General features: G+C 49.6%; 1 protein-coding gene and 1 long non-coding RNA gene across 2 annotated transcripts; one reads left to right on the top strand and one right to left on the bottom strand.

Annotated features, from left to right (window-relative positions):
* Positions 1 to 1,690: 1,690 nt before the first annotated feature.
* LOC124669386 lies at positions 1,691 to 2,986 on the bottom strand. The gene is made up of 3 exons (XR_006992168.1): positions 2,772 to 2,986; positions 2,238 to 2,694; positions 1,691 to 2,114 (listed from the first exon to the last, which is right to left on the bottom strand). It is a non-coding gene; the product is annotated as an uncharacterized LOC124669386 (long non-coding RNA).
* Positions 2,987 to 13,623: 10,637 nt separating this feature from the next.
* Positions 13,624 to 17,007, top strand: LOC124675023 (cellulose synthase-like protein H1). Its single transcript, XM_047211084.1, has 8 exons — positions 13,624 to 14,295; positions 14,423 to 14,542; positions 14,623 to 14,745; positions 14,851 to 15,063; positions 15,193 to 15,313; positions 15,424 to 15,608; positions 15,709 to 16,059; positions 16,271 to 17,007. Exons 1-8 carry the CDS (start codon positions 13,708 to 13,710, stop codon positions 16,826 to 16,828), a joined length of 2,259 nt encoding a protein of 752 aa, XP_047067040.1. The 5' UTR covers positions 13,624 to 13,707; the 3' UTR covers positions 16,829 to 17,007.
* Positions 17,008 to 17,520: the final 513 nt, after the last annotated feature.

Below are 17,520 nucleotides of genomic sequence, written 5' to 3'. Positions count from 1 at the left end.
AGAGACCATATGGCTAGCATTGGCCACGGTGGAGGGCGATGATGACCCGGGATGACCGGTGTTCAACCGCCCGGAGATTCATGAGCCAGCTGCTATAGGGCCGCCGGAGAGATCATCGGCAACAAACCGCCGAAGGCCTCCCACAAGGTCTTACTTCCGCCTCGCCGACCAAGTGATATTTCGGGTAGCCGATCTAGAAGAAGTGAGGCGGTTGTCGATTAGAGTGGTGGTCGCACTTCTGGTCCAAATATATATACCATGGAGAGGGTATGGTTAGGTAGGATGGGCCGTAATGGGCCTTCATTTTTCCACACGGTCCGTTGGAAGTCAATCGTGTGCGATGTGGTGTATCACACTCGGTTGCTTAAGGATCGATCGTGTGTGATGTGGTGCATCGCACACGGTTACTTAAGAATCGTGTGTGATGTGGTGCATCGTACGCATTTATTGGATGATGCATAATGACGTTTGTTAGATCCAACCAAACATGGTTGCCCTAACTACCTATTACAAAAAACGACTAACTTAACACACATTATAATATTAAGTACTCACTACCTAATTAATTACCTACTTTACATTTAGTAGTAGTGAGTAGATGCTCAGTGCATTCACTACACACTAAACGTCGTCCTCGTTGTCAGAGATGACAATGACATCGGCGGCGGCGGCTGCTCCCTTCTCGGAGCTTGATGCTTCGTCGTCTAAGGCCTTGCGCCTTACCATACTGGCTTCCCAGATGGCTCGCCCAAGGCGATTCACATAGATAAAATATTCATGTCTTGCTGGAAGGAATGCGAGTCGTCGGTAGCGACTTACAATTAAAAGTTTACATAAATAACATCAAAAGAAGAAGGGAGACTCGCCACCACCGGGAGATAACTTCGAGCCGCTAGCCTCAGGATTGTCAATGCCTTATTTATCTTGGCCAAAGGTGAAGTTCGGCGTCCACTTCGGCACCGGGAAGGTCGCTAGATCCTTGGCGAGGGCAACAATGAAAAACTTGTCATTGCTCTTATCCTGGAACACCGGGATCCCATCGTCGGCATCTTCTAGATCTTCCGCGGCCGGTGCCTCACCAGGAGGCGAATGCGGGGCTCCACTCGCAGTTCATGTCGAATATGTTTTGATCTCACTCGCCAGGTGCCTCACCAGGTCGGCGACCGCTAGTACGTGATCGGTATATGGGCGCACACACTCCATCAGCTTCAACACTTCCTCCTTGTCAATCTCCGAGGTGTAGCCATTGGTGACCTCCGCCATGTCTAGGTCGTCTGAGTAGTGTGCCAACACCATGCTTAGTGTAGTTGTGGCACCGGCTCGGCAGGCTGACCTACGCAGCCAGTCGGCAACAATGGGAACCTCAGAGAGATACGCCGAGATAGAATGGCATTGTGTGGCACCCGTTATATGGGCTGAGGTACTGGAGCATGGCGAGCACGTCTAGAACGTCTAGAACCTTCTTGATCATAAATGTCATTACAATCCGCATGCAGTTGTTGGCGTCCAGCCTCAGGATGAACTCGTCCATGCCTGAAGGAACACAACCATAGTCAGAAAGGCTCGAGGCCTCGCTGCTGGGGACTCACCGCCCTCGGGGACTCGTTGCCCTCTGGAACTCAACATGCTCAAGGACCATAATAAAACAAAATAGTGTGCGATCGTGAAAAATTACCAAGAATTTGACGGCACTAGTCGACGATGAGCTTCTCGAGCGCATCCTTCGTCCGTTGGATATGTCCACGATGTTCAATGATGATGCTTCCAACTCCTTCTGCTTGGCCTCAAGGCCCTCCTTTAGTTGAATGACTTCCGCCTTGGCGCTCTCCAATGCAGTGTAGGTTATATTATGCTGGTCCTCCATCTCCGTGATTTTGGCATGGACCTACTTGGTCGGGAGATAGTTGTCGCAGGCGTGGGAAGCTCTTCCTCCCGATTCTGTGCAAGCACTCCACAACAATAGGTGGCAGTCGTAAAAAGGGCAACAATAAAAAGAGAAGGGTGATTCACGTGAACTTTCTTGTCAGGGAGAACAAGCAGCCGTTCTTCTTCATCGTCTGGGCTAGCTCCTTGCTCAGCAGCTCAATCTCAGTATTTGCCGCTGCTATCTCACACTGTCCATTGCAGCAGGCGAGTCAGAGCATGCCTTAGGAGAGTCTCGAGTCTCCTCTTTGAAACGACTTGACCCTCGGGGACTTCTACTACTAGGCACATTCTTAAAAAAAAACTTGGCTTACCTTGTGAGAGCCACCCAGAAGGCGATGTAGCTCATCGAAGGCCATGGAGGGGAGTGGATGCACCATGGACATGTTGCTGGCGGCGTCCTCGCTGTCTATGTCGACCAACACCACTTCAAGGTTTGTCGGGGTCGCCCCAGTCATTGGGGACTGCTACTTGCTAGCCTTCGCCTCCATGTCATTTGGCCCCTACGAGTCCTTGACATCGACACGGTCCGCAGCCAACGCCGATCGTCATTCCCGGGCGACTCCTTCCCTCTTGGATGCTTTCTTCGTTGTCGCCTCCACCGCTGTCATCTTAGCCGCCTCCTCCTCTGCTATGCTCTTGTTTGCGGCCTATCCCTCCGCCATGTCCTTGTACGCAGCCTCCTTCGCCTTTACCATCCTCTCCGTTGTCTCATTCGCTGCCATCGATTCCCGACCCACCGCTGCCTTCTTCAAGGTCTTTGGCTTCCTCCTGCGACGATTAGCGAGTCAGGTGTGTTGACAATTGGAAAAAAAAGGGAGTCACATGATAAAATAATTATCACTTACTTGGCAATCGGCAAGGTCTTCAAGCTGGAGCAGACCGGATCGGGGACTTTGAGCACCTTGCTCAGCGGGCACCGAAGAGAGACGTGCGACTCCAGGATGGTGGTCTGTCGAGTCCGCCTCATCATCTTTTCCTCCACAATTTAGGAAGGGATCTTCATGCATCCTCCATTTGGGGGAAATTATTGTTGACCCCTCTTTCTTCTCCGACTCCTCCTCATTCACCGAATGGGAGGAAGTCGCAGCGGGCCTCTTCTGGCCACGAGTGCGACCCGCGGGCTCCGTATCAACATCTGAGTCAGTCGCCTTGTTGTCTTCCTCCTCCTCCTCCTCCTCCTCCTCCTCCTCCTCCTCCTCCTCCTCTATCTTCTCGGTCTCCTTGCTGTTGCTATGGCCGTTCTTCTTCTCCGAAGCCTCGGTCTCCTTATCGTCGTTGATGCCTTCCTTCTCCTCCACCACTTCGGACGACTCCTCTGTGTTGTCGAGAAGAAGGGCCAGTACCTCCACCTTTTTTTAAGGGTAAACAGTGGGTTAAAACCCCACATCAATTTTTATATTATAAGGTATAATAAAGTGTTTACAAATGAGAGTAAGCAACTCTCTAGGGAAAACAAAACAAGCAAATGAAAGCTAAATTAAGAATTAAACTTGCGATTGAAGCCACTCCTTAAATGTCTCAGCATGATTTTTCTTCATCCTGTAAGCCAGCAACCTTAGCTCTTGTATGTAAATAGCCTTTCAACTATTGAAGTTTGCGTCTTGATTATTGAAGATTTTATTATTCCTAATAATCCAAATCCCCCATGCTGCCAGAACCATAATTTCCATTGCAAAAGGAAGTTTTAATTTAGTTCTCGTATCTTCAATAGCTTCAAAAATCTCAATGTGGATTGGTGACATAAAAGAACTTGAAGATTATGGATGACTTAACAAAGTCGGGCGAGTTCTTACCTCCGGCGTGGGCTTGTACTTCGAGTACGGTTGAAGGTCCTCGTCGAAGGAGGTGAAGGTCGTCGGGGTGATCTTCTTGATCACCTTGATGAAAATGGCCTCCGACCACTTCATCAAGGTCGTCCCTCTCAAATCGATGTTGCATACCACTCGCACATCTTGCGAATGCGAAGGGGGGGGGGGTAGTTGCCAGACCATCCAGCAGTTGTAGAGGTTTATCGCTGTGAACCCCGCGGTCTTCAGCTCGACTAGGCGAGCCCGCATCGCCTTGACGATTAAATTCTGGTCGTTGGGGATATTGTTGATGTGCAGGTTGCACAACTTGCTGCCCTTGGAGGTGAATTGCTTCATTGCATCCTCGCTAGCGGGGGTCTCTTCCCTCATATAGAACCAGAATTTTCTCCAGTCCACATTCGCCTTCTTTGGCAGCTCGAAGTCGATGAACGACTCGTCGTCTTTCACTTGGAAGGTGATTCCACCGACGACGATTAGTGCTCTCTTTGGCTTCTCGCGCGAGACTCGCCCGTGGAAAATCGCCAACTATAGAGGGAAGTATGTAGGGCAGCCCAGATAACACTGCATAAAGCCATGAACATGCTAATCTGATGTATGTGGCCCCAAATCCAAAAATTGGATGTTATAGTTGGAGAGAAGGCTCTAGAGGAAATGTTAAGTGGGGAAAGAGAGCCCGCGCTCAAGGAAGCTCAACAACACGACTAATTCACCTTTCTCCGGCAGGGCAACTCCTCCTTGCCCGGAATCCTCCATCGGGCCGCTCCCCACTGAGGGATGTTCTTGGTGGTGGTGAACGGCACGAGCACCTTGGGCTTCATCTTGGGTCGGCACCACAAACCTTTGCTCGACATGGCTGGAATGGGAATTTTTGGTTTGTGGGATGCAGCTCGAGGTGGAAAAATTAAATGGTGTTAGAATCGCACTGAGGAAGAAAGGGGAGAGTGAGGAGTGATTGCCTCTCCCCCAACTGCCTTAAATAGGGTGTTGTGGAATTAATGGATTACCCTAGTCGCATGTCACGGCGGTTATCGGTAACCCAAAACATGCTGGAAATTGTAGCACATATTACTCCACGGCTACCCGCCCGGAGATTGTGTGTCCAAGATTCACGATGTTTCGATAGAGATGCTATTCAATTCACTCGCACGGTCCCGAGGCAACTCGTCGTCTTGTCCCATCAGACTGTCTGGCAGAGGGAAATGTCAGTCGACCGCAGCTAGACGACAAAGCGCTTGTCGGGACGGCTTCGTCCTAGGAAGATCCGCCTGAGACAAATCCGTTTGGACGACTCCACCTGAGACGACTTCGTCCTGGCAAATGGTGACTCGGCCCAGACAACTTCTCTGACGATTAAGCCACTCGAAACGATGGCGACTTAGAGTTTTTCACAGTTTAACCTTTAATGTCAGGAGTTCGTCACTGATTCGGCGCTGGCTCCCTTCGCGGAACTCTCAACCAATGCTCAACGTCCGAAGCCTATGACGACTCTAGGATGCACTCGGGGACTATTCATGGGGACATAGCCCACTGGGGCCATCACCAGAAGGACTCGTCGGGACGACATGATTGGAGGCCTCACTCGGCTCGCCTGGGCCGACTGGGTCTACAGTGAAGCTAGCTACTGAATCTGGAGATAGCCCAAGAGAGTAGCTACATGGCCCATTGTACTCTCCAATCAATATTGTAAACCCTAACTGGGGGTGCTCATATAAAACCCCGGCATGGAACCCTAGGAGGACGATTCCACCTTCATACGACCTTGCGAGTCGCCATAGCCAACCTGGAGGACCCCATTGTACTCTCCAATCAATGCAAACAACATGAAGTACGCCGTTTACTCTCCGGAGGGGCTGAACCTGGGTAAACCCTGGGCTTCGTGCAATCTCGATCCGTAGATGGCTACATCTCGCTTGCTCCGCACCTCTCAAGTGCTACCCCATGTAGCACCTGCCATGGACATATCCACGACGCCTCACGTTGGTCATTATCGGTAACGATACTTCTATGCATGTTACCGACTTACCGCAACGGGTTAAGTTGTCCTTTCTCCTTGTTCATCCTCGTGACTGACAATAATCTTGTAAGAAATCTTGTTACCGTTCGTCAACTTAGCACTGCTAATAATCTTTCTCTTGAATTCGATCCTATTTGTTTCTCTATGAAGGACTACCCAAGCAGGACCGAGATTCTCAGATCCAATAGCTCGGGCCCTCACTATCCTCTCCATGACGCTCCTCTCTTGGGTCGTCCTCAAGCCTAGGTTGTCATCGACCCCAATCTTTGGCACCGTCATCTTGGTCATCCCATTCACCAAGTCAAGGAGGCTTTAGCTTGCCCTTCGATAATTCCTCATAGTTGAATTAAGGATAAATCAAGTCTTTGTCACTTAGGGCGTCATGTTCGTCTTCTTTTCGTCTAGCGGGCGGCCGCGTGCCCGATGGTAGTTTCTGGCACACCGCAGATTTAGGAAAGTTTCAGCTGCCCCGATAGAAAAGGAAAGAAAATAAATTGCATCATATCTCTATCGATGACACCCTGCTCTTCCTTCCCATTCCCGAATCGGCCGCCGCTCCATTTTCTCGCTCCGGCCAGGAGAACCGCCGCCGCTGGCCACCCACATCCGCCGACCGAACCGGAGCGCGCCGGCGGGGAGGGCCCCAACTCCTTCCCCGACCTTCTCCCGCCGACCGGCCCTGCACGCCGCCGGGGAGGGGCCCAACTCCTTCCCAAGCTGACGGGCCCTGCCGGCGCCGGTCTCCGCTGCCGCCTCCTCGCGCGCCGGGATCCCTTCCTCCTCCTTTCGCAGTGGCCAGGGAGCGGTGCGCCGGTCTCCCCTGCCGCCTCCTCGCGCGCTGCCGGCCTCCTTTCGCGGGGCTGCTGCTTCCTCATGGCGCAGGGGAGGACCGGATGGCCAATACTCAGGGGAGCGGAGCTCGCGCGGCGCCCCGGGGCTGGAGGAGATGACCACGAGCAGGTTGTGCGGTTGGAGAAGAAAGTGATTGGGAAAAGGGAAAAAAAGAGGATGTGAGAAAAACGGGGCTGAGACGTGGGTCCTCGTGCAAGAAAATTGTTACTTGCCTAGTAATGCTAATTTGTTGCCTAAACGACATACTAATCTGCTTAAATCACGCTAGGAAGTTGCTATTAAACTTTTTGCTAAATTTTCTAGCGGTATTGTAAAATTCTAGGAAAGTTTAGAACGGGATATGCAACTTTACAACAATGGTAGATGATTTAATAACTAAAATACAATTTTACATGTGGGTAGGCAACTTTATAATAGCGATAGAATACTTTGCTGCAGTAGAACCAACTTCACAATATTGCATCGTCGGACATCAAAATTGTCCTATCATGGACAAAATTGCGTCGTTGGACATCAAAATTGCTCTATCGTGCGTCAATGTTGCACTAGCCAACTTTACACGAGGGGTAGGGAACTTTACATTAGGGGTATGCAACTTTGCATGAGGGGTGTGCAACTTTACAACATCGATACATACTATAGTTGTGCCATCGGGCGCCAAAATTGCCCTATTATGCATAAAACATGCTCGTATCATTGTTGCACCGTTAGGCAACAAAGTTGCTCCGGCCGACACTAAAATTGTGTAGTCGGGCACTAAATTGCATTGCCATGCACAAAAAGTTGCTCGTCGTGCATCAATGTTACGTCGGCGAGCACCAAAATTGTACCGTTAGACACTGAATTTGCTTGTGTCATTACTAAAGTATCGTGTCTCAATGCTTAAGACATTCCTTGATTATAGGCAACTTCGCAAAAATAATAGACAATTTAACCGAAGAGAATAGGCAAAATTAGCAACGACGGAAATATACATTGTTGTTGGGGCAACTTTTAGGCAAACAAACTAACATATTTGAGCAACTCTTTTTAAATGTAGTTGAGCAAGGCAACAAAATAAATAGATTAAACAACTAACATGTGCAGTTAAGCAACTAATATGTGCAATTAAGCAACTAATATGATAAATAAAAAATCATTACAATCCCGGCCATATCCCCTCTCTCGCAGAAACAAGCCTGGGTGCGGCTCATCCTGTCATCCATGGCGATCCCAACCATGCGCGGCTCAAGCTCGGAGCTCCCAGATCGATTTGGGCGGAGGAGACGGTTTGGGTGGCGGAGGAAACCCGCTAAGTTGCTCTGTCCGGCATCAAAGTTGCTCCGTCGAGTTTCGAAGTTACTTCGTTGGGCTGCGAGTTGTTTCGTCGATTCCAAAGTTGCTCCATTGGATTCCAAAGTTGCTCTGCTAAGAAGCAATGTTGTTCCGTCGGATTTCAAAGTTGCTTTGTGGGATTTCAAAGTTGCTCTGCTGGACAATAAAGTTGCTCTGTTAGGTTTCGAAGTTTCTCTGCTAGGTAGCAAAGTTGCCCCGACGGGTTCCAAAGTTGCTCTATCGGGTTTTAAAGTTGCTCTGCTGATCAGCAAAGTTGCTCCATCGAATTTCGAAGTTGCTCTGTTGGACAACAAAGTTGCTCCGTCGAGTTTGCAAGATGTTCCGTCGGGTTCGGAAGTTAACACGGGCTACCGTCTTTGGTATCTCTTTCTGACTCTCTCCCACCGAAATCCTCTCTAAAAAATACATTATTGGGATTATAGGCAACTTCGCAATTCGCCGAGGGAATAGGGGTTTTCGCAGTAGCGTAAAAATACATTATTGGGATTATTTTTAAGCAACAAACTAACATAATTGAGCAACTCTTATTAAGTGACTAATTGAGTAAGGCAACTAATTAATAGAATTAAGCAATTAATATGTGCAATTAAGCAAAAAATATCTGCAATTAAGCAAAATACAACACGACCATATACTATTACGTACTTGTCATGAATTAACAGAGAATAATTAGCAATACACTACGGTTCAGAGAACAAGAAAAATTACAACACGACCAACCAAATGAATTAGTAAGACTGAGATGCGAGCACGGAGCTAGATGCAGCGGATTAGACTCCCCGACCGCACACCACACTGCCTCTCGTATAAGAACCAGCAACCGCCGGCCTCGAGGTCGCACCTCGCCGTGGCTCTCGGAGAGGCTCGGCGGCGCATGTCGGGGCTGCCGGAAGCCGCGACACTGCTCGTCCGGGAAGCGTGCGGGCTGCTGGGAGGCGCGACGGCGCTCATCTCGGAGCCGCAACGAGAGGGGCGAGCCGCACCAGCCGAGCGTAAGGGACCTCGTTGTTGATCTGGATCGGGCGACGAAGGGGTCGCGGGCGGAGCGACGAGCAGCAGCTTCCTCATGGGATTCCGGTACCGCGGTGTGGTGGATCGCCGGGCGTTGCTGTGGGTGGCGTAGGGCAGTGGCTCGGCGCGATTTGGGGAGAAAAAGCGGGTCGGGGACTCGGGGTGAGGTTGGAGACGAAGCGAGTAGGCGTTGTTTGTCGCGTAGCGTGTGCGCCCGCAGCGTCCGTCTGGCACGCACCCGGACCCGTCTAGCGGGCGGCCGCGTGCCCGATGGTAGTTTCTGGCACACCGCAGATTTAGGAAAGTTTCAGCTGCCCCGATAGAAAAGGAAAGAAAATAAATTGCATCATATCTCTATCGATGACACCCTGCTCTTCCTTCCCATTCCCGAATCGGCCGCCGCTCCATTTTCTGCTCCGGCCAGGAGAACCGCCGCCGCTGGCCACCCACATCCGCCGACCGAACCGGAGCGCGCCGGCGGGGAGGGCCCCAACTCCTTCCCCGACCTTCTCCCGCCGACCGGCCCTGCACGCCGCCGGGGAGGGGCCCAACTCCTTCCCAAGCCGACGGGCCCTGCCGCCGCCGGTCTCCGCTGCCGCCTCCTCGCGCGCGCCGGGATCCCTTCCTCCTCCTTTCGCAGTGGCCAGGGAGCGGTGCGCCGGTCTCCCCTGCCGCCTCCTCGCGCGCTGCCGGCCTCCTTTCGCGGGGCTGCTGCTTCCTCATGGCGCAGGGGAGGACCGGATGGCCAATACTCAGGGGAGCGGAGCTCGCGCGGCGCCCCGGGCTGGAGGAGATGACCACGAGCAGGTTGTGCGGTTGGAGAAGAAAGTGATTGGGAAAAGGGAAAAAAAGAGGATGTGAGAAAAACGGGGCTGAGACGTGGGTCCTCGTGCAAGAAAATTGTTACTTGCCTAGTAATGCTAATTTGTTGCCTAAACGACATACTAATCTGCTTAAATCACGCTAGGAAGTTGCTATTAAACTTTTTGCTAAATTTTCTAGCGGTATTGTAAAATTCTAGGAAAGTTTAGAACGGGATATGCAACTTTACAACAATGGTAGATGATTTAATAACTAAAATACAATTTTACATGTGGGTAGGCAACTTTATAATAGCGATAGAATACTTTGCTGCAGTAGAACCAACTTCACAATATTGCATCGTCGGACATCAAAATTGTCCTATCATGGACAAAATTGCGTCGTTGGACATCAAAATTGCTCTATCGTGCGTCAATGTTGCACTAGCCAACTTTACACGAGGGGTAGGGAACTTTACATTAGGGGTATGCAACTTTGCATGAGGGGTGTGCAACTTTACAACATCGATACATACTATAGTTGTGCCATCGGGCGCCAAAATTGCCCTATTATGCATAAAACATGCTCTGTATCATTGTTGCACCGTTAGGCAACAAAGTTGCTCCGGCCGACACTAAAATTGTGTAGTCGGGCACTAAATTGCATTGCCATGCACAAAAAGTTGCTCTGTCGTGCATCAATGTTACGTCGGCGAGCACCAAAATTGTACCGTTAGACACTGAATTTGCTTGTGTCATTACTAAAGTATCGTGTCTCAATGCTTAAGACATTCCTTGATTATAGGCAACTTCGCAAAAATAATAGACAATTTAACCGAAGAGAATAGGCAAAATTAGCAACGACGGAAATATACATTGTTGTTGGGGCAACTTTTAGGCAAACAAACTAACATATTTGAGCAACTCTTTTTAAATGTAGTTGAGCAAGGCAACAAAATAAATAGATTAAACAACTAACATGTGCAGTTAAGCAACTAATATGTGCAATTAAGCAACTAATATGATAAATAAAAAATCATTACAATCCCGGCCATATCCCCTCTCTCGCAGAAACAAGCCTGGGTGCGGCTCATCCTGTCATCCATGGCGATCCCAACCATGCGCGGCTCAAGCCTCGGAGCTCCCGGATCGATTTGGGCGGAGGAGACGGTTTGGGTGGCGGAGGAAACCCGCTAAGTTGCTCGTCCGGCATCAAAGTTGCTCCGTCGAGTTTCGAAGTTACTTCGTTGGGCTGCAGAGTTGTTTCGTCGATTCCAAAGTTGCTCCATTGGATTCCAAAGTTGCTCGCTAAGAAGCAATGTTGTTCCGTCGGATTTCAAAGTTGCTTTGTGGGATTTCAAAGTTGCTCTGCTGGACAATAAAGTTGCTCTGTTAGGTTTCGAAGTTTCTCTGCTAGGTAGCAAAGTTGCCCCGACGGGTTCCAAAGTTGCTCTATCGGGTTTTAAAGTTGCTCTGCTGATCAGCAAAGTTGCTCCATCGAATTTCGAAGTTGCTCGTTGGACAACAAAGTTGCTCCGTCGAGTTTGCAAGATGTTCCGTCGGGTTCGGAAGTTAACACGGGCTACCGTCTTTGGTATCTCTTTCTGACTCTCTCCCACCGAAATCCTCTCTAAAAAATACATTATTGGGATTATAGGCAACTTCGCAATTCGCCGAGGGAATAGGGGTTTTCGCAGTAGCGTAAAAATACATTATTGGGATTATTTTTAAGCAACAAACTAACATAATTGAGCAACTCTTATTAAGTGACTAATTGAGTAAGGCAACTAATTAATAGAATTAAGCAATTAATATGTGCAATTAAGCAAAAAATATCTGCAATTAAGCAAAATACAACACGACCATATACTATTACGTACTTGTCATGAATTAACAGAGAATAATTAGCAATACACTACGGTTCAGAGAACAAGAAAAATTACAACACGACCAACCAAATGAATTAGTAAGACTGAGATGCAGAGCACGGAGCTAGATGCAGCGGATTAGACTCCCCGACCGCACACCACACCGCTCTCCGTATAAGAACCAGCAACCGCCGGCCTCGAGGTCGCACCTCGCCGTGGCTCTCGGAGAGGCTCGGCGGCGCATGTCGGGGCTGCCGGAAGCCGCGACACTGCTCGTCCGGGAAGCGTGCGGGCTGCCGGGAGGCGCGACGGCCGCTCATCTCGGAGCCGCAACGAGAGGGGCGAGCCGCACCGCCGAGCGCAAGGGACCTCGTTGTTGATCCGGATCGGGCGACGAAGGGGTCGCGGGCGGAGCGACGACGAGCAGCAGCTTCCTCATGGGATTCCGGTACCGCGGTGTGGTGGATCGCCGGCGTTGTCGTGGGTGGCGTAGGGGCAGTGGCTCGGCGCGATTTGGGGAGAAAAAGCGGGTCGGGGACTCGGGGTGAGGTTGGAGACGAAGCGAGTAGGCGTTGTTTGTCGCGTAGCGTGTGCGCCCGCAGCGTCCGTCTGGCACGCACCCGCCCGGAAGAATTTGGGTTTTTAAAAAGCTGTAACTTTTAAATCGTGCGATGAAATTACAATTTATTTTCACTTTTAAAATTTCGACGATGAGAGCTTCAAAACTAGCCCACATTTTCATATATTTCGACGAAATTTTTTAACAAGCAACTTTGATGCGTGACAGAGCAACTTTATTGTCCAGGAAAACAATTTTGGTGTACGACAAAGCAACTTTGGTGTGCAACGAACATGAACACTTTTTGGTACACGAAGGCACAATTTTTGTGCCCGACAACAATTTTGGTGTCCATAGGAGTAATTTGAATGTGTGACGAAGCAACTTAAGTGCCCCGCGGAGGAACAATCGTGCCCGGCGACGCAGTTTTCGAACCCTAGAGAGCAACTTTGGTGCCCAACCGAGCAAAATTAGTGTCATGCGAGCAACTTTAGTACTCGACGGAGCAAATTTGGTTTGTGACGGCCCAATGTTGGCGTCCGAAGTGAAGCAACTTTGGTGCCCACCGAATAAATTTTGACGGATGGCTGAGCAACTTTGGCGTTCGACAATGCTACTTTTATTGTAAATGTAGATTTACGCTCGTGCAAGCAAAGTTGCTTCTCCCAACACTAAAGTTGCATCGTCTCACATTATAATTGCTTTGTCGCACGTAGAAGTTGCTTTAGAAAAACTTCATCAAAATACATAGAAACGAGATCTAGTTTTGAAGAGCTCACCGCAAGAAATTCAAACGTGAAAGCGGATTCTAATTTCGACATCTAGTGCAAAAGTTATATGCTTTTAAACATTTTAAAAGGATAATTAATGTGCATGATGTCATCATAGTGCATGTGCTAGAATCACTTGATGTCTAACCATAAATAATAGATGTTCACACGGACAAAACTAGTTTGCTTCCTTTTTTAGTTGAGTGCTCAGATGTACCAATGGGCACACGGCCGCTCCCTATACTCATCTTTTTTGTTTGTCTTCCAGTGTACGTCTCGCCCGTTTCAACTAGTTCGATCATTGTGATCTATAGACCTCACCGATTGAGAGCAATCCAATAATATACCTTGCTGCCGTCAGGGATCACGTAGGCTGCTTGCATTGATCCAAAACTGGACTTCTAGAAGTACTCCACAGGCAACGGCTTTGCATGGAGCCGATTGGGTGGTACGCAGGACCGAGTGAGCAACCAGGCCAAACCTGTGCAGAGCAAAGAGACAAGACCACCATGTCCATCCAGAGGTGCACGGCGGCTGGGACCAACTAAAGATAACTTTCTATTTTCCTGTGACTCAGCGAGACCCGCGCATGCGCATGCTGGCATGAAACAAATCTTTTGTTCCCATAGGAAACATACCAGGAATAGCTAATTAATAATCCTGGCCGATGTGAACTGGACGGCGGGACTGTGACTCTACATAATCCTCAGCTAGCGCTTGTTGCTTGCTTTGCGGAGTCGTGTGCTAGCTGTTACGAGAGGGCCATGGCGAGCACCAAGAAGCTGCAGGAGAGGGTGGTCCTCGGAAGAACGGCATGGATACTCGCCGAGTTCGCCATCCTCTTCCTCCTCATCGCCCTCATCGCCCGCCGCGCCGCGTCGCCTCAAGGGGAGGACCGCGGCGCGACGTCGCCGTGGCTCGGCACGCTCGCGCTGGTCTGCGAGGCGTGGTTCGCCTTTGTGTGGGCACTCAACATGAACTGCAAGTGGAGCCCCGTCCGGTTCGACACGTACCCGGACAACCTCCTCCCGGAGGAGCTCCCAGCGATGGACATGTTCGTCACCACGGCCGACCCGCTGCTGGAACCGCCGCTGATCACCGTCAACACCGTGCTATCGCTACTCGCCCTCGACTACCCAGACGTCGGCAAGCTGGCGTGCTACGTCTCCGACGACGGCTGCTCGCCCGTCACCTGCTACGCGCTGCGCGAGGCCGCGGAGTTCGCCGCCCTCTGGGTGCCCTTCTGCAAGAGGCACGGCGTCGGGGTCAGGGCCCCGTTCATGTACTTCGCTTCGGCACCGCCGGAGATTGGCACGGGCGACGAGTTCATGGAGAGCTGGGCATTCATGAAGGTTAGACACAATAATTAATGGCGCTTAGCTAGCTCCCATGATCATGTCAATACAAATATTGTTACGTACATTATCACCCATGAGTCATGACCATGCATGAATCTTCTCCTGGTGTGTGTGCTCTTAGAGCGAGTATGAGAAGCTGGTCACCCGAATCGAGAACGCCGACGAGGGATTCATTCTGCGGGACGCTGATTTCGCTGAGTTCATCGACACCGAGCGCAGGAACCATCCTACAATCATCAAGGTTAGCCCATTGCCCCCATGTGCTGTGTCACTGTCTGCATCATTGTGACAAACTGTTACTGTTGATATGTCTGGGTTCAGGTTCTCTGGGACAACACCAAGAGCAGAAGAACAGGGCAAGGATTCCCAAATCTGGTGTACGTCTCGAGAGAGAAGAGCCCCAAACATTACCACAACTTCAAGGCCGGCGCCATGAATGTTCTGGTAAGCGCTCTCTTCTACTAAATACACCATTAGTGTGTCATACAAACAACACAAAGAGAAGTTCATAGGAGTGTTCATAATTAAGCTGAGCATCTCTTGATGCAGACAAGGGTGTCAGCTGTGATGACCAACGCGCCCATCATGCTCAACGTGGACTGCGACATGTTCGCCAATAACCCGCAGGTCGCCCTACACGCTATGTGCCTTCTCTTGGGGTTTGATGACGAGATCGAGAGCGGGTTCGTCCAGACACCGCAGAAGTTCTACGGTGCCCTCAAGGATGATCCCTTCGGAAACCAGTTGGAGGTTGGATTCAAGGTATGCATTGGATGTGCACGATTGTTGTGTGCAGCTACTGCTTCTCTGTTTTCTTGTGGTGGTGAAGACCGGTTTGTTATGCATCACTAGTAGTGTTACAACTCTACTGGTTTTTGTGGCATGTTCCAGAAACTTGGAGGTGGAGTCGCTGGGATCCAAGGAATTTTCTACGGTGGGACTGGCTGTTTTCACCGCAGGAAAGTCATTTACGGGATGCCGCCACCAGATAAAATCAAACACGGGAGACCAGGTAAAATTGGGCATGCAAAACATGTAATCATTGGAAGTAAAGTGAAGTATTTGGTCAGTGCATTTCGGTTCCTTACAAGTCATATCAAATGCCTCTTCTTAATTTGCCAGTGTCACCATCTTACAAGCAGCTCCAAATCAAGTTTGGGGGCTCAAAGGAACTCATAGAATCATCTAGGAACATCATCTCAGGAGACGTGCTCGCTAGACCAACAGAATCCATATCGAGTCGCGTTGAAGTGGCAAAACAAGTAGGCGCTTCCAGCTATGAGGGAGGCACATGTTGGGGTCAGGAGGTATAGTTGCCATTGCCGTATTTTTGTAGGTTTTGCTACAGTACCATCACTCATCTATTGAAAATTCTCTAATTCGAGTTCGTTCGATGTACTTTTGTAGATTGGCTGGGTCTATGGATCGATGACAGAAGACATGCTGACCGGGCAGCGAATCCATGCGATGGGCTGGAAATCGGCGTTGATGGACACCAACCCACCGTCATTCTTGGGATGTGCTCCCACTGGCGGACTAGCAAGCCTGACCCAGTACAAGAGATGGGCGACAGGGCTTCTGGAGATACTCATCGGCCGGAACAGCCCGATCCTTGGCACCGTCTTCAGGCGCCTCCAGCTTCGGCAATGCCTTGCCTACATGTTCTTATATGTGTGGCCCATTAGGGCGCTTTTCGAGCTGTGCTACGCTCTACTGGGACCTTTCTGCCTACTCACAAACCAGTCTTTCTTGCCCAAGGTACATAAAATTTTCTCATCAGCCACCAGTACATTGCTCACAGCTGAAATGTCAGTATGTGGGAGATATTTGACCAGCTCCAGATTCTTATGCAACTACTCTAGAAAATTTCTTAATTTGTTACATATTCTGGTAGACTAGTTGGCTGGCTGAGAATTGCTCAAAAATGCTAGTTGACTGATGTGTAGTTCTTCCGATACTACTTTTGCAGGCATCAGATGAAGGTTTCCGCATCCCACTTGCTCTGTTCTTGACCTACAACATCTACAACTTGATGGAGTATAAGGAATGCGGGCTCTCAGCCCGTGCCTGGTGGAACAACCACAGGATGCAACGCATCACCTCGGCCTGTGCCTGGCTCCTCGCTTTCCTCACCGTGCTCCTCAAGACCATGGGACTCTCCGAGACCGTGTTCGAGGTCACGCGCAAGGAAAGCAGCATGTCCGATGGTGGCGCCAGCCCTAACGACGTTGATCAGGGGCTTTTCACCTTCGACTCGTCGCCCATCTTCATCCCAGTGACCACACTCTCAATCTTGAACATTGTTGCAATAGTTGTTGGGGCATGCCGTGTCGTTGTCGGGACGGCGAGGGGAGCTCACAATGCCCCAGGAATTGGAGAGTTCGTGTGTTGTGTCTGGATGATGTTGTGCTTCTGGCCATTCGTGAGAGGGCTTGTCAGCAGTGGAAGGTACGGAATCCCGTGGAGTGTCAAGATAAAGGCTAGTTTGATTGTGTCGGTGTTTGTACACTTCTGCACAAGGAACTAACATGTGGGCCATCGAAATATTGGAAGCAGATTGATCCTGGTTCTGCTTAGAATAACTACTACCATGGGAAAATGAAAGAGACATAAGAATATTATTATTACTAGACTAGAAGTTTAAAGGAATTCTGTTCAACGATAAAATGGGAAGAATACACTGGTTCGATCTTTGAAAGACCGCAAGACTATGATCCCTCTAACACCGGTTCGATCTTTGAAAGACCACGAGACAACATCGATGCAGTTTTGTAGAGAAATAATTGCAAAAAGAACCGCGAAACTAGAATCCTTGAAAAAAAAAGGGGCTCGGACTATGGGCCCATGTTGGAAACATCTTATCCCATATCTTTCGTGTGACCCGGGCACGTACAATGGTGATATCTTAGCAGTGTCACGTAGAATAAATGCTGAAGTAGAGGAAAGAGAAAGATGAAAAAAGACTTTGCCTTCTCTTAGCTAAAAAACAACCCATAAATTTAGGATGCCTGGATAAGACTAAAAAACAACCCATTGTACATCATGTTTTATTGTTATATCTATATTACGTGGCAGGATTAAGATAAGATAGTCTTATCAACCATTGCACATGCCCTTGTCCTTAGAATTTCTAGGGTAAGCTGCGTTTTGTTCCTAAAAAACTACGTTGATTTGCATCGGATCGGATCATTATTTGACGGCACAAACCTCCTCGGCCAC

This window comes from Lolium rigidum, chromosome 7, assembly GCF_022539505.1.
Source record: "Lolium rigidum isolate FL_2022 chromosome 7, APGP_CSIRO_Lrig_0.1, whole genome shotgun sequence".
Classification (NCBI taxonomy): domain Eukaryota; kingdom Viridiplantae; phylum Streptophyta; class Magnoliopsida; order Poales; family Poaceae; genus Lolium; species Lolium rigidum.
The sequence above is the reverse complement of the archived record's forward strand: the minus strand, read 5'-3'. Positions and strand labels throughout refer to the sequence as shown.

What these genes read in the sequence shown, in the direction of transcription:
- LOC124675023 (XM_047211084.1), top strand. Translation starts at nt 13,708, where the DNA reads ATGGCGAGCACCAAGAAGCTGCAGGAGAGGGTGGTCCTCGGAAGAACG. An exon ending in ACCATCCTACAATCATCAAG is followed by an intron (nt 14,543 to 14,622) that starts GTTAGCCCATTG and finishes GTCTGGGTTCAG; the next exon opens with GTTCTCTGGGACAACACCAA. An exon ending in AATCAAACACGGGAGACCAG is followed by an intron (nt 15,314 to 15,423) that starts GTAAAATTGGGC and finishes TTAATTTGCCAG; the next exon opens with TGTCACCATCTTACAAGCAG.